Source organism: Mus caroli, chromosome 11, assembly GCF_900094665.2.
Source record: "Mus caroli chromosome 11, CAROLI_EIJ_v1.1, whole genome shotgun sequence".
In the NCBI taxonomy this organism is placed as follows: Eukaryota; Metazoa; Chordata; class Mammalia; order Rodentia; family Muridae; genus Mus; species Mus caroli.
Window position 1 is genome coordinate 84,164,496 of NC_034580.1, and position 16,188 is coordinate 84,180,683.

At 46.6% G+C, this 16,188-nt stretch overlaps 1 protein-coding gene across 1 annotated transcript in view; it reads right to left on the reverse strand.

Moving 5' to 3' along the window:
• Positions 1–1,287: 1,287 nt before the first annotated feature.
• The window catches only part of Scpep1 (serine carboxypeptidase 1), a 30,975-nt gene continuing 16,074 nt past the window's right edge, over positions 1,288–16,188 (reverse strand). The window contains exons 6-12 of the mRNA XM_029483552.1: positions 13,955–13,992; positions 12,891–13,019; positions 11,678–11,771; positions 10,487–10,600; positions 7,380–7,517; positions 6,254–6,417; positions 1,288–1,987 (exon numbers count right to left, since the gene is read on the reverse strand). Coding sequence (XP_029339412.1) covers positions 1,925–1,987; positions 6,254–6,417; positions 7,380–7,517; positions 10,487–10,600; positions 11,678–11,771; positions 12,891–13,019; positions 13,955–13,992 — 740 coding nt within the window. The 3' untranslated portion in view covers positions 1,288–1,924. The remainder of the gene's footprint in view (positions 1,988–6,253; positions 6,418–7,379; positions 7,518–10,486; positions 10,601–11,677; positions 11,772–12,890; positions 13,020–13,954; positions 13,993–16,188) is intronic.

The window sequence follows — 16,188 nt, forward strand, 5'->3', positions numbered from 1 at the left end:
AAGGAAGGAAGGAAGGAAGGAAGGAAGGAAGGAAGAAAAAAGAAAAGGAAAGAAAAGAAAAGAAAAGAAAAGAAAAGAAAAGAAAAGAAAAGAAGAGAGAAAAAGAAGGGCTGGTGAGATGGCTCGGTAGATAAGAGCACTGACTGCTCTTCTATAAAGGTCCTGAGTTCAAATCCCAGCAACCACATGGTGGCTCACAACCATCCATAATGAGACCTGATGCCCTCTTCTAGAGCATCTGAAGACAGCTACAGTGTACTTATGTATAATAATAAATAAATCTAAAAAAAAAAAGGTAAAAGAAAAGAAAAAAGGAAAGAAAAGAAAAGAAAAGAAAAGGTAGAGGGTAGAAAGGGTAAGAGGGGTAGGGATTTTGAGATATGGTTTCTCTGTGTAGCCCTGGCTGTTCTGGAACTTGCCTGCCTCTGCCTCCCAAGGATTAAAGGAGTGCTCCAACACCTTATTTTATTCTTAATTTTATTCTAACATCTTATCTAATTTTTAATCACATGTATATGTATATGGCCACATGTGTGTGGGCACCTAGAGACCAGGGATGGTGGATCCCCTGCCCTGGAGCAGATGTTACAGGTAGTTGTCAACAGTCCTACTAAAGATGCTGGGAATTGAACTCTGGTCCTTCTAGAAGAGTAATACATGTTTTTAACTGCTGAGCCCTCTCTCCAGCCTAAAGAGATTTTTTTTTCCTTAAAACAAAACAAAACAAAGCATATTTTTAAGCATAGGATAGGCCCTTGGGGAAAGAATAAGACATAGCAAAGGCCTAACTAAGTGTGGGATTCTCAGGAGCTGCCTCTTTCCTTAACAACAAATGCAAGGCAAACATAGCACAGGCTTCTAATGAACAAAGGGGCACAAGAGACAGAAGAGTGGCCCCAGGGGAGATGAGTCTCATCCAGCGAGCTTAGATAATGCTGCTGTAATCTGTGAAGAAACCTTCCCCTTCCGCATGCAGAGCTGGGGTTTGCTGTCTGAGGGTGTGCTGGAAGCTACCCGATCACTTATTCACACCTCAAGCCATGGTTTGAACATTAAGCCCAGAGGAGCTTATGATCTTAATGATAAGGAAATGTGGAAATCTTTTGACTAAACAGTCATCCTTCCACGAGTTTACCTGAAGGAAACGGAGTGTGCATACACTATTAACTAGTTGGATGGCTCATCAGAGGGCTGTCTATAGTAGGGAGAACCAGAAACACTCGGAACCAATTGGGAATTTGGTAACTAAACGTTGGGACGATCACAAAACAGAATTTTCAGCGGTCATTAAAAATATCACAACACATTTATTGATGGGAAAAGAAGTGCAGGTCATGTTGATATGGGAACGAAGCAGACAGCAAAATAGCGTACAATATGGATTTCATTTTTGTAAAAATATATATGTAGCAAATAAAAGACCCGTAGTCAGAGACACCTAGTTGGCAGCTCAGTGGCTGTTTAAGCATTTTCTTTGTCTCTCCCACTGTTTTTGTCTATAAATCATGTAGTTTGCTTTTGCTTTTTTTTGGGGGGGGAAGGGGGGGACAGGGACTCTCGTTTGGTGTAGGCTGCTTTTGAACTTTCGATGTAGTTGTGGATGCGTTTGAACCTCGCATCCTCTTGCTTCTTCTACCTCTCAAGTGCTGGGATTTACACGTGCTATCAACTGTTTTTGTAGTAAGAGACCAATCGATCGCAATCCTTCACTTTGATTAAATGAGTCTGGTTTTAAATACTCTTTAGGAAGCAGAACTGATTTCTAAGTAGACACAGAAGCCCACAGTCTTTCGGTACAGGAGAGAGCAGGTGCTCCCAGAGTCATATCCCATGGTAGAGCCCGGGAGAAGAGCACCAGGGATAGACATTAGCACCTGCATCCTGGGCTCTGCTGCTCTAGCACCTCCAGGGCCAGCCAGCTCAGCTACTCCTGCTTGGTCACCAGCTTCATCATCTTCAGGGCCATCTCCCCTTGGTCAGAAGGAACCTGGAAGCAAGAAGTTCTGAATTAGTGCTCCTGATGTAAGGACTGGGTCAAGGTCAAGGGTGACGGACACGATCCTTCCAGGGCAAGATTTAGAAAGACTGGCGATAGCTGACTGTAAAGAAAAGACCTCCTCCACGCTGGACCAAAGTTCTGGGTTTCCAGTGTGTTGGGGCCTGAAGAAGTTGGCACTTTGAGAAGTCTTCTATTCTACTTGGGGACAATCTGTTGATTTCTCTGCGCAGAGCCCAGGTATTGGGACCCAGCCTATTTAAGAAAGACGACGGTGCAGAAAGAAGAGCTGAGGACGTAGCTCAGGCTGGTAAAGCCACTGCCTGGCACACATAAGTCCTGCGTCCCATCCCCGGTACCACCTGAAACAGGGTGGGACTGCACATGCCTGTTAGTCCAGCACTCAAGAACAGAGGTAGAAGGATCATGAATTCAAGACCAGCCTTGGCTATATAGAAAGTCAGAAGCCAGCTTAAGTTAAATTATTAGACCCTCCCTCAAAACAAAACAAACAAAAACAACAAAGTCAATATGTTTTTAAAAATTGGGGGAGGGGCTAGAGAGAGGTGAAGGCACCCCACTCACAGATCCATATAACAAAAACCACCTTAATCCTGGCCTCCACTGCTTCATGTGTCTGTTCTTCAAAGGACAGGTGATCCTCCCCCTTTTCTGAGAGTCTCCTATCTGAGGCTGGCCTCCAATTCACTCTGTAGCTGAGGACCCTCAAGCAGGATGTGGCAGTGATGCCTGTAATCCCAGCACTCGGGAGGCAAAGGCATGAGATCTAGGTCAACATCATCCTCACTACATGGGACATTTCTGACTAGCCTGGGCTAAACCAGATTGTCTCAAACAAACAAACAAACCAATCTATTTGAGTTGTTGACTTTGAGTTTAGTGAGAAAGTGCCATAGAGTGCTGGGGAGATGCCCCACCCAGAACTGTCATAAAAAGGCCAGGTGCGCCAGGTGATGCACACTTGTGAGCCCAGGACTCGGGAGGCAGAGGCAGGTGGAACTCTGTTGAGTTTGAGGCCAGCCTGCTCTACAGAATAAGGTTAAGACAGAGCTACACAGGAAAACCTATCTTGGAAAAAAAAGAAAGAAAGAAAGAAAGAGAGAGAGAAAGAGAACGAGAGAGAGAGAGAGAGAGAGAGAGAGAGAGAGAGAGAGAGAGAGAGAGAGAATATGCTGGTGGTGTGGGAGCTTGTGTTTTGGATCCTAGCACTTGGGGGCCAAGAAGAGGATCCCCGAGGCTCATTAGCCAGCCAGCCTTGCTTAACTGATAAGTTCTAGGGCCAAGAAGAGCTTGTGTCTCAAAAGAGGCTGACAGCATTCCTGAGGATAATGTTACAGGTTATCCTCTGGCCTCTACACACCCCTCTGTGTATACATACACATGTACTCTCCTCAATATGTGCACCTACACATGTGTAGGTGCACACATGAACATACATTAAAAACTGGCTGGATGTAGTGGCTCACAATTTTAATCCCAGGAATCAGGCAGCAGAGGCAGAAAGATCTCCGAGTCTGAGGAGAGCCTAGTCTACATCATGGGTTTCGGGCTAGCCAGGGCTACATAGTGAGACACTGTCTCAAAACAAAACAACAAATAACTAAACAAAAACAAAAGTCAAGGAATGTAGGAGGTAATTTCCAATCATTTTTTAAATGACGCTAATTCCTTGAACTACTTTCCATTTTGCTTATATTTTTGGTTGTGAGCCTAGCCTTTAAGGGCTGAGCCATCTCTCCAGCTACTTTCCATTTCTCATTCCTGAGAAGTAGCATTCTCAGCAGCGATAGGCAGCTGCTGTCAAGCCTGTCCAGCCAAGTCCCATCCTCTGGACCCACAAGGCTGAAGGAGAGAAGTGAGTGACCTGCTCTGAGTTTATCTTTTCACCTCCCACATGGTCATCACAGCCCTGACCTCTGCAAAAGTAAATGGAAGAAAAAAAAATACTTTAAAGTCAAAGTAGCAGGGCCACAGAGGTGGCTCAGCGGTTAAGAGCACCTGGCTGCTCTTCCAGAGGTCCTGAGTTCAAGTACCAGCAGCCATGTGGCTGTTCACAGCTCTTACTCCAGTCCCAGGTCTGACAGCCTCAAACAGACCTACATGCAAGCAAAACACCACTGCACAGAAAATATAAAAATTTACTTTAGTCTCTAATAAAGAGTAAAATTACTTGTATACCAAAAAATTGCCTTTAAATAAATTTATTACTCACTATTAGTAAATGTGTTTGATTTCTAATCCTATCTTCTATTTCTATATACTTGGGTTCTGTTGAGACCTGCGGTTTCATGGGATCAGCCCCCATGTACCCACTCTATGCTTCAGGTACCTAAACAGTAGTATTTATGGTTAGTGCTTAGGAGCCATGCAGGTGTTTGGTTAATGAGGGTTTGGGACCCTTCAGCCTTTTTCTGTTCCCAAATCCTTCATTATATGGGAGTCTGTTGTGGGAGTTGGGGCAACTTGGGGTTAAGGCAGTAATCTCTCTCAACTCAAAGAAAGCTATGCAACCAACAACACCTTAGAAGAACATCGTACATTCCCACCCTGGAATGCAAGGAAGAGGTCCCTCTTTGTGCTTGAAGCTTCTTCCAAACATGTCCCTGGGCCACCACTGCTTGGATACACTCTCCCACCTCGTGCCATGCTGTTGTCTAGACTTCACAAAGCAGCCAGCATTTCTGTTTTGTTTTGAGCCGGGGTCTTACTGTAGCCCAGGCTGGCTTGGAGTTTACTATGTAGCCAAGGCCAGACTTGAATTCCTGATCCTCCCGGCTGTCTCCTGAGGGCTGGGATTATGACCGGGTAACATTGCCCTCCTCTCTTGTTTTAACCTTTACACAGGCAAGGAAGGTAATTCTTGCTTCTCCTTCCAGGGCAAATTCATTGAAAACAAAGAAGGGAGAGTCCAGCGCATCTGGCCGAGGGAGGATTTAACTTTAAGATGACTTTATGTTAAGTCTCAAAGGAGCACTAACACAGGCTGAGAAACCCTTAAAGGAAGCACGTGACCCCAGAGTGTCAGAAGCTGGACCCAAGAAGACTGTCACTCACCCTCATGGGACAAAGGTAATTTTACTCAATGTTTTTAAGCACACCGTGTCCAGACTATGTCAGAAGACAAGAGATCTAGCAAGAAATTTTCTCCTTGCAGTCACGGGAATGTTAAAAAAGTTTTGGATTTTGGACTTTTGGATCAGCAATGCTCAATCCTGTAGTAGAATCTAGTTAAAAAATTCCAAACGTAGACTTGGTCAGTGGTTCTCAACCTTACTAATGCTGTGACCGTTTAATACAGTTCCTCTGTTGGGGTGATCCCCAACCATAGAATTATTTTATTGCTACTTCTGTAATGTTGCTGCTGTTATGAATTGTAATATAAATATCTGATAAGCAGAATATCTGTTATTCGCCCCCAAAAAGGGTCTCGACTCTCATGTTGAGAACTGCTGGGCTAGGGGGTGGTGAGAAAGCTGGAGAGCCTGAGTTTAGATCCCTAGCACGTGTAAAAAGCCAGTCACGGCAGTACACGCCTGTAATCTCAGCACTGGGCAAACAGAGACAGGCAGATCCCAGCTCACTGGCCGCCAGCCTAGCTCAACTGGTGAGCTCCAAATTCAGTGAGACCCTGTTTCAAAAACAATTAAGGTTGATGGAGATGGTGCAGTGGTTAAGAGCATTAGCTGCAATTTCAGAGGACCCAGTTCGATTCCCAGCACCGCATGGCAGCTCACAATTGCGTATAACTTCAGTTTCAGGGGATCCGACATCCTCACACAGACATACATACAGATATACAGGCAAAAACCGATACACAACTAACAAACAAATCTTTAAAATAAGTAAAAATCAAGCCAGGTATGGCAACATGTGCCCTTAATCCCAGCAGAGGCAGGCAGAGGGATCTTTGTGATCTATGTTAGGTTATGCCTGACATATATGTTCCAGGCTGGCCAAGGCTAGGTGGTGAAACCCTGTCTACAAAAAACCAGATGAGGTGGCGAAGTGATGGAGGAAGACCACACACACCCTCATCAACCCCAGGCCACCTCCACATGTATGGAAGAATGCAAAACAGACAGACAGACAGACAGACAGACAGAGAGTCAGAGTCTAAATACTCCCAGGCTTGAAGCTCTTCTATGAAAGCCAATCCAGGCAGTGGACATGTACGTGGCACTGTGGCTTCCCACACAGCATCATGCTTAAATCTACAATAGTGGGCAGATCACTCACCATGTGACCCGCCTTTAGGATCCAGTAGAAGGCTAGGTTCTCATAGGACTTGACGAACGCAGCTGTCTCTGAAGACTTGGGATCGGTGTACAGGGCCTTCCATTTTAGCTGATTGAATTTGGACAGTTGTGGCCACTTGAGCTTCTGAACCCAGGACTCCTGACCTAATAATGAGCAGGCCCAAGGACCAGGATCAGTATTAAGGGCTTGGTGGCGGACAGAGGGGGAAGAAAAATCTAGTTTTTAAAACAGTGCTTCCCCGGGCTGATGAGATAGCTCAGCGGGTAAGAGCACTGACTGCTCTTCTGAAGGTCCTGAGTTCAGATCCCAGCAACCGCATGGTGGTTCAAAACCACCCATAATGAGATCTGACACCCTCTTCTGGTGCGTCTGAAGTCAGCTACAGTGAATTTATGTATAATAATAAACCTTTTAAAAATTAAAAAAAAAAAAAAAGTGCTTCCCAACTGTAGTGTGCAGTGTACACCACGTTCACTGGGATCTTGCCACAAGCAGTTCTTGGTGGGGCCTGGGCACCCACACCCTTCCTAAAAGATTCCCACCAATACGTGGGTTAAATGAGAAATCCCACAGCTGTGAGACTGGATATACACAGCTTTTAAATGTCTTAGCCGCCCTCCCTTTAAGTGTCCCTGGCTGGCCTTGAACTCACTCTGTCGCTTTGTGATTGTAATCATACTGTCTCAGCTTCAGTAGCTATAATCACAGGCAGGGGATACTGCCTGAGAGCCTACAGAGCTCCTCAGGCCCAATTCTCCTTGGGGCCTTGGAAACCGAGCTGTAGAAGCTAGTGTGTTAACACCTTCTGGAACACCACAAAAATAAACGTTCCCACAATGAAGTAGTATATCTGCCCAAGAGCAGGAGATGGGGTAGCTATTTATTCTTTTCTTTAACATACCCAGGTACCCGAGAATTGGAAAGACCCAGAGTTCTCTCATGCATCACAGCTCAAGAGTCCAAGTCAGGAGTGGATGCATGTGACAGGAAATGGTATTCCTCCAGGCACGAATTTCACCAATCCCAAGGCCTATGCATCCTGGGCCATTTCCTTTTGGCTTGTCCCATGATTGCTTCCGTGTGTCCCCCAGAGTTTGATTCCTACCTATGGTGTCCACAATGAGATCCAGCTGTCCGTTGTACACGGTCACATTGACCCCAGCTGCCAGCAACTTATCCACAACGTCGATGGCAGGCTTCATGAAGTCCCCTTCCATGCTTAGGAAGACGTAAGATGCCTGGGCTACGGAAGGTGAAGGAGAAAGAGGTAGCACGTTGGAATTAAGAAGTCTCTTTCAGCCCAAGCATTCTAAACTACGGTTCCTAAAAGTCCCTATGTGTTGGGGGTGTATATGTGTGTGTGTGTTAGTTCTATGGCTTTGAACTGATTCAGCCTCCAAATTCTGGAATCTGTATGTCCAAACCCTGAAGGTTCTTGTTCCCCAGTTGGTTTTTGATCAATCAATAAAGAACCAACAGCTACTGGCCACTTCCTAAATTGGGCCTGGGGTAGCAGGGGAAGGTTTAGGAGCCAGGAATATTAGAGGGAAATCTATGCTAGCTGGTCAGAGGAGTAGAACTGCCTAGCCTTTGAGCAAGTCAAGACACATTAATATTGACTGGCTGGTGATCATGCATGAGTCTTTCATTTGAGAATCCAGATAGCTCCTGGGCAGGTACGCACATTCGACCAGCCAGGAGCCAAACCGGTGTAGCTAAACTCACCTCTACACCTAGGAAGCAATGCTGAGTGACAGGTGCTCCACAGAGGGACCAACTGGCCAGAAAGAAGGAAATAAAAATAGTGCACACTAGCCGGGCGGTGGTGGCGCACGCCTTTAATCCCAGCACTCCGGAGGCAGAGGCAGGCGGATTTCTGAGTTCGAGGCCAGCCTGGTCTACAGAGTGACTTCCAGGACAGCCAGGGCTACACAGAGAAACCCTGTCTCGAAAAACCAAAAAAAAAAAAAAAAAAAAAAAAATAGTGCACACTGTCCCTTTGCTTGGGAGCGTGTGCTGATGGCACGTGCCATGTGCAACGAGGAACTAAAATCTGCAGAAGGAAACAGAGAGGCAGAGGCCCAGAGAGTTTTCAGCTGCTCCACTCGGGAATAAACTGTGCTTTGCACCAGAGTGCTAAGTGGTACCAAGGCCAGAAAACAAAACAAAATACCCAGCAAGTATCTGGGACACACCATTGGGGAGGTGACCAGGCCACCAGTTGGAAGAGTATATTATGGGTTACCCCCCAGTAATTGTCAAAGCCAAGTAAAAATAACCATAGTTTGAGTCTCATTGATTTGTATGCTAGTCAGGGATATGTTTAAAATATTGTAGATGCCGGGCGTGGTGGCACACACCTTTAATCCCAGCACTCGGGAGGCAAAGGCAGGCGGATTTCTGAGTTCGAGGCCAGCCTGGTCTACAGAGTGACTTCCAGGACAGCCAGGGCTACACAGAGAAACCCTGTCTCAAAAAACAAAAAACAAAACAAAACAAATATATTGTAGACATTTTAAATCCTAATGTGGGATTAGGATTTTCTATCCCATCTGTGACCATTTAGTTCCTGGATAAAAGACGCACACAGCTGGGCAGTAGTGGCGCACACCTTTGATCCTAGCACTTGAGAGGCAGAGGCAGGCGGGTTTTTGAGTTTGAGGCCAGCCTGGTCTACAGAGTGAGTTCCTGGACAGCCAGGGCTACACAGAGAAACCCTGTCTGGAAAAACAAAACAAAACACATACAACCTTTATATTTATAATAAGCCTCAATTAGCACAAGAGCTGGTCAAATATCTACCCTCTATGTTATTAGAATCTACTTTCCTATCAATAACCCCAAGTTATTTGTTACTATGTTTCATCAGGGCTGCTCTACCTCAGGGCCACATTTTCATGACTCATTTAACCCATGGTGGCTTCTCCTCCACTTCTTTTACCTCTTGTGGTCTCCTTCAAATCCCCAGGCCCTGGAACCTTAAATCCCACCTACATCTCTTCCGCCCGGCTATTTATTGGCTTTATTTACCAATCAGAAATAACTTGGGGCAAGGTCACATAGCATTAGGTCACCTAGGTCTACATGCAGACTCTCTTCTCTCTGGGACAACAGGGTCTTGAGGCACCAGTACTAGCATTAGAATATAAGCAGCATCAGGCCAACCCACTACAATGCAGATTGTGATAGAGTAACCCATGACCCACTAACGAAGTCAAAATAGAGGTCAAAACAAAGCCCTTTGCAGCTACACGGGAGAAAGGGACTCCTTGACCCGGCAGTCCTGGGGTATCTTGGATGTAAACCAAACAAATGCTACCCTGCTTGTTCAAAAGTCCCCATGGGACTAAGTAGGAACTTATCCAAGGTTTCTAGCTGGATTTGGCCTCCAAAGACTCAAGTATTTCCACACGGTGACCTTCAGAGCAGAACCCTATCTAGCACCAGCATGTCTGAAAGGCCAGCACGGGAACTGGCCAAAACTGGCCCATGCACATGGACTGTCTGATGTCCTGCAAAGGACCTTTATTTACAGGTGGGCAGGGGACAGATGCACGCCGTGGTGCAAGCTGTGGCGCATGCGTAGGGGACAGAAGATGGATAACTTCAGGGAGTCGGTTCCCTCCTTCCAGCATGTGAGTCCCCGAAACTGAGCTTATCTCATCAGGCCTGATGGCAAGCACCCTTAATCACTGGGCCCCATTGGGCCTCTCCCCAGCCCTTTATTTTTTATTTTTTTGGGTTTTTTTTTTTGTTGTTGTTGTTTTCAAGGCAGGATTTCTCTGTGTAGCCCTGGCTGTCCTGGAACTCACTCTGTAGACCAGGCTGGCCTCAAACTCAGAAATCTGCCTCCCAAGTGCTGGGATTAAAGGCATGCGCCACCACGCCCAGCTCTACCATGCCCTACTCTTATTTTGTCAATGTGTTACAAAGGTAAAGGGTGTAATAGTCCTTATGCAACCAATCCTTCAACCAGTCACAACCAATCACACGCCACGTCTCCCCCCACCAACTTCTCTGCCAGCTCCTTATCCTGAATCCCCTTTGCCACGTTGCCGCCGATTCTACATCTGCTGCAGGTGGTTAAGATCATTTTACTTATAACAGTCCAACATCACCGAGAAAACCCAGCCTGCGGATTAAGGGCTCCGAATCTGCACACATCTCCCCCCAGCCCCCTACAAACGGCACTTGATTAGCGTGCTTTCATACCTCCCCAGGAGATATCCTCAGGGATAATTTTGAGCTTCTTTTTGATGGGGCCGTTCATGAGTTGACTTAAGGTGTCTCCTTGCAGGTGTCTCACGTGGCGCTGACAGAGCCGAACTAAAAGCAAACTGGTATACAGTGAATCAAAGGGCTAGATCAGAACCCCACAGAGATGTCCCCCAAGCTGCTGGGGGAGACAGCACAGTGGAGAGAGGCTTTTTCCTGGAAAAGGAGGAAGTATCATGTTGATCCATGTAGAGTAGGGAGGAAGCCAGAAGCGGGTTGAAAGGAGATCTGTTAGTATTGATAACTGCATTCTGTGAACTTTAGGGCCACTGGGATGACCCAGAACATGGTCAGCTGAAAAGAGGAAGCCAGAGGCAGGTTTAGCAGGTCTTGTGTTTTTTACTTATTGGGGGAGGGTTTCAGGCATTTTACAATCAAAGCCAAGCTGAGTCAGCTGAGAGACCACTACCATCAGCCCTGCAGGAACCTGACACTGCACATCAGTGAACAGAAACTGCTTCATGCAGCTCCATGGCCGAGCAGGTGCTCAGTGTGCACTAGGTCCTGGGTATCATTCCAAGGCTTCTCTCACCAAAAGGCATCAGTGATTTTCCACTGCTTCCTGGCCCCTTTGGCTGAGACCAAGTGTTTAAGTATGCTAAGCAACAACAACAAAAAAAAACAGATGAAGGGCCAGGTAGTGGTCATAGATCACACCTTTAATCCTAGAGCAGAGGTAGGTGGATTTCTGTGAGTTTGAGGCCAGCCTGATCTACAGAGCCAGTTCCAAGACAGCCAGGGCTACATGGAGAAAACCTGTCATGAAAAACCAAACCAAAAAAAAAAAAAAGCAAAAAAAGGCAAAAGCTACTGTAGGTTTCCATTTATAGATAGAATGTTAAGAAAAGCCAAGGGAGAAACAGAAAGAGGCGTAGTGACTGCCTCAGGCTGGGAGTGGGATGGAGCAATAGATGCAAGCAGATGTGTGGGATCTTTTCAGGGTGCCGGGAATATTCTAAAACTGGATGGTGGTGGTGACTCTGCAACTCTGTGAATATACTTAAAAGCCACCGCAAGCTACACTGAGAAGATGAGACTATCCTATTACATAAATGGCATGCTGGTGACAGGCCAGGCCCTCCTGCACAGAGGCTGGGCTAGGGAGCAACAGCAGCGAGGCCCACTCACCTAAGGGGCTCCGGAGGAACTCGAGGCTTGATTCCATAGCTTTCTCCGGGCTGCTTTTAGTTAAGATGTTATAGAAGTTTACCCCGTCAGTGTTCTGAAATCAAGAATGCATTTGGATGGGTACTTTCCCCCATCTACTGAAAGTTGCAGAACAGAAAAGTGCTTGGCTTTCCAAGGACGACTTTGAGCTTATAAATTTACTGCACTAGGGAAGAGCCTCTCTGAAGGCTTAGACAACAGCTGTGGTCTCCCCTGCGCCTGCAGCACACAGCTCACGGGAACCCTGGCACCACTGGAACCCAAGAGCCTGTACAGTGACCCTGGAGTGATGGAGGGTGCTCTGTCCATCCTAATCCCTCCTTCCATTTCAAGGAAGAAGCTTATTTCACAAGGATCCAAGTGAGAAAATATATTGTCTTTAAAATACACATCCCCTCGAACAAGGCAGTCTCTTATCTCTGGTGTCTTGAGAAGTTATCTCTTGGGCGGGTAGGCCGCAAACATGCTATCTAGCAGCTTCTTCTTTTTTTAAAGATTTATTTATCACTATATCTAAGTTAAGTACACTGTAGCTGTCTTCAGATGCCCAAGAAGAGGACGTCAGATCTCATTACGGATGGTTGTGAGCCACCATGTGGTTACTGGGATTTGAACTCAGGACCTTTGGAAGAGCAGTCGGGTGCTCTTACCCACTGAGCCATCTCTCCAGCCCCTGCAGCTTCTTTTAAGGGCTAGGTTACGGATGTATGTTACCGTGCTAAGCCGCCGAGCCATATTTATCTGTCTGTTGGATTTTTGTTGTTGTTCTGTTTTTGAATCAGAGTCTCATGTAGCCTAAGCTGACCTTAAGCTTACCATGTAGCTAAAGTGTCCCTTGAACTTCTGGTCCTCCCGACTCTACCTCCTAAGTGCTGGGAGATTACACTCATGCACTACTATGCTGGACCACTAGTCTTTCTTGCAGAATCCAAACATTCAATCAGGAACAAGTAGGTCCTGCAAGCCTCGGGGGCTTGGTGACCCTACTAAGGGCCACTATGTCATTGCTGAGACCTTATAGGTTTATCCATTCAGCATATAAGCAGTTCTAAATCTGTGGGAGAGTCAGGACAGGCCCAATCCTCACAACATCAACCATGGGTCCCATTCACCCACCCTACCCTCCCACCCCGGGGAAAAGCCATGTCCCCACAGCCCCAGTTCGGCCCCCTACCTTTTCAATGATCATTTCTGCTTTCCCCCACAGCTGAGTAGCCTCCTTGTAGAAGCCCTTGTTTACCGCATTGAGGACTTGCTCTGCAATGTTGGACACCTCGGCCAAGCCTTGATTATCAAGGAGAGACTGGAAAATAAACAGAGGTCAAAAAGCCCACTTGATTAGGGAGTGAGGATCTGGTACCACTGCAGCTGGTGAGGAGAGAGAGCAAGAGATGGAAAGATGGGAGCTTACCTAAGAAGAGTGTGGTCAGAAGTCTCAGAGAAGGGCTGGGATTGAACCCAGGACCTTGTGCATTAGAGGTAGTGTTCTACCACCATGTTATAGCCCTAGCCCTAACTCACATGCTTATTGATGGGAGAAGCACACCCTTAAATGAATCAAGTGAGTAGGCCCATGAAGGTTTACCACAACCTTTCATCTTTGGGGGAGGGGTACCCAAAAGGTTGTATCAGAACAAGAGAATTCAAGATTGTGTATTGGGCTGGAGTGGAGACAGAGGCAGGTGGATCTCTGTGAGTTTTAGGTCATCCTGGTCTACACAGGTTTGGGGGCTGGGGATGTAGCTCAATTGATAGAGTAGAGAAGCTACAGGACTTGAGATTCTGCCTCAAGACGGAAGGAGCACATGACATAAGCTCAGCTGGCAGTGCTTGCTTTGCATGTGTGAGGATTTGATTCGCAGCAACCACCACCACCACACACAACACACAATTTTTCAAAAGAAATCCCTGGGGCATCAAGAGAGGCCTGACTCTGGATGTGCCTATGGACAACCATCAACCAGGGTCTCAGACTGAATAGAAAGGGGAAAGGAATGCCCAGTGAGGGCCATCATTCCTCTCTCTGCTCCCTGCTCCACCCAGACACAAGCAAGCAGCCTCCCTTCCCTGTTGCTACAGACCACACCCTCTGAAACTATAAGCCAAAACAAATCCTTCTGCCCTTCAGTTGCTGTCAGCTCACAGCAATAGTAAGTAATACACTCTCGCCGGAGACCTGAGAAGTCAGCAGGGCTGTTTCCCAGGGAGACTGCTGAGGGCAGGACCCGGGCTACTTACCATACTATACAGGTAAGGTCCCCAGGACAACACTGAATCTAAAGAAAACCAGATGGATACAAATTAGCTATGTCTTTCCAAAAGACTACCCCACGATGGCTTCCCTTCTAAGCGCAAAGGGACAGGAGCAAGAAACCCAGTGACTTTGAGGGGAAACACTCCAGAGAACCCTAGTATCCAAGCAGGAATGGCTGACATCTCAGTGGCTGGAAGATGTTCTTTCTGCCAATTCTAAGGTCCAGCGGCATGTTGACCTGATTTGATTCTGCCTAGCAGGGCATCCTGGGCAGAGATCCACCTGACACATCACACAGCTATCCGGCGGGTGTGTCCTGGAGGCTCGATTGTCTCTGTAGCCTTCTAGGTTCCTGACAGCATCAAAGATTTCCCCACCCTCACTGCCTCTGCAATCTATTTGCTCCTCCAGGGTGGAGGCGTTTGCGTCTTCCACCATACATACTGTAGAAAAACTAACATGACTCAACTCCTGTGCCTGTGGCTACCCACCAATCAGCTCATTTGTACTCTGCGAACTCTATACGCTGGGAAACTCCAAAAGGTGCTAAGAGAAACAAACAGCTCCAAGGGACTTGTAAGACAGCCAGGCCTAGCAGTGTGGGCCTTTAATCCCAGTACCTAGGAGGCAGAGGAAGGTGGGTCTCTAAGTCTGAGGCCACCCTGGTCTATAGAGTGAATTCCAGGATGTCCAAGGCTACACGGAAAAACAGTTAAAAAAAAAAAAGACACACACACACACACACACAAAGAAAGGGGGCAAGGAGTGGGGATTACCTTCTGGGAACACAGTAAGCTGTGAACTTGTTGGGATAAGTCTACAGCTACAGCTACCGCTACCACATCTCCACTAGGTAAGATACAAGCTACTGAAGTGTGCCAACAAAATATCAAGGACCTATCAAGCGTCACTCTGCTGCTTAGAACCCTCCAACTAGGAGCCCCAGGAGCCATTTAGTCCCCAAAAGAATGTCTGAAGACATTTCTTGTTGTCACATTGAGTGAGTGATCCTACTGGCATCTCATGACCAGAGGATGGGGACGCTACAGACAAATATCCAAACATGGGGGTTGGTGAGATGGCTCAGCAGGTAAGACTGCTTGCCTCACAAGCATGGGTATCAGAGTTCAAACCCCCAAACCCACATACAAAGTCTGGCTTGGTTGCATGTGCCTACAATCCCAGCACTGTAAGGGGCAGAGACAGGAACTGTTGGGCTTACTGGCTGCCACATAGTTCCAGGGTTAGGGAGACGCCCTATCTTAAGAAATCATGTGGCCGGGCAGTGGTGGCGCACCCCTTTAATCCCAGCACTTGGGAGGCAGAGGCAGGCGGATTTCTAAATTCAAGGCCAGCCTGGTCTACAGAGTGAGTTCCAGGACAGCCAGAGCTACACAGAGAAACCCTGTCTCAAAACAAACAAACAAACAAAAAAAAAAAGAAAGAAAGAAAGAAAGAAAGAAAGAAAGAAAGAAAGAAAGAAAGAAGAGAGAAAAAAGAAGTAATGTTGCTGGGGCTGGAAAAATGGAGCACTGACTGCTCTTCCTGAGGCCCCGAGTTCAGTTCCCAGAAACCATACAGTGGCTCACAACCACAGCAATGGGATCAGATGCCCCCTTCTGGTGTGTCTGAGGACAGTAATGGTGTACTCACATAAATAAATTTTAAAGAAATCCTTAAATAATAATAATAATAATAATGTTGTAAGAACTGGAGACATGGCTCGGTAGCTCTTCCAGAGGTCCTGAGTTCAATTCCCAGCAACAACATAATGGCTCACAACCATATATAATGTGATCTGATGCCCTCTTCTGGCATGCAGGTATACATGTAGATAGAACACTTATATACATAAAATAAATAAATAAATAAATAAATCTTTAAAAAGTAAGTTGGGTTGGAGAGACGGCTTAGTGGTTAAGAGCACTGGCTGTTCTTCCAGAGGTCCTAAGTTCAAATCCCAACAACCACATGTCATAATCATCTACAATGAGATCTGGTGCCCTCTTCTGGCCTGCAGGCATACATGCAGGCAAATGATGTATACATAATAAATCTTAAAATACTATAATGTGGGGGTCTGGGGGAGTGGTAGCTCAGTAATTAAAAGTACCTGCTGGCTGGGCGTGGTGGCGCACGCCTTTAATCCCAGCACTTGGGAGGCAGAGGCAGGCGGATTTCTGAGTTCGAGGCCAGCCTGGTCTACAGAGTGAGTTCC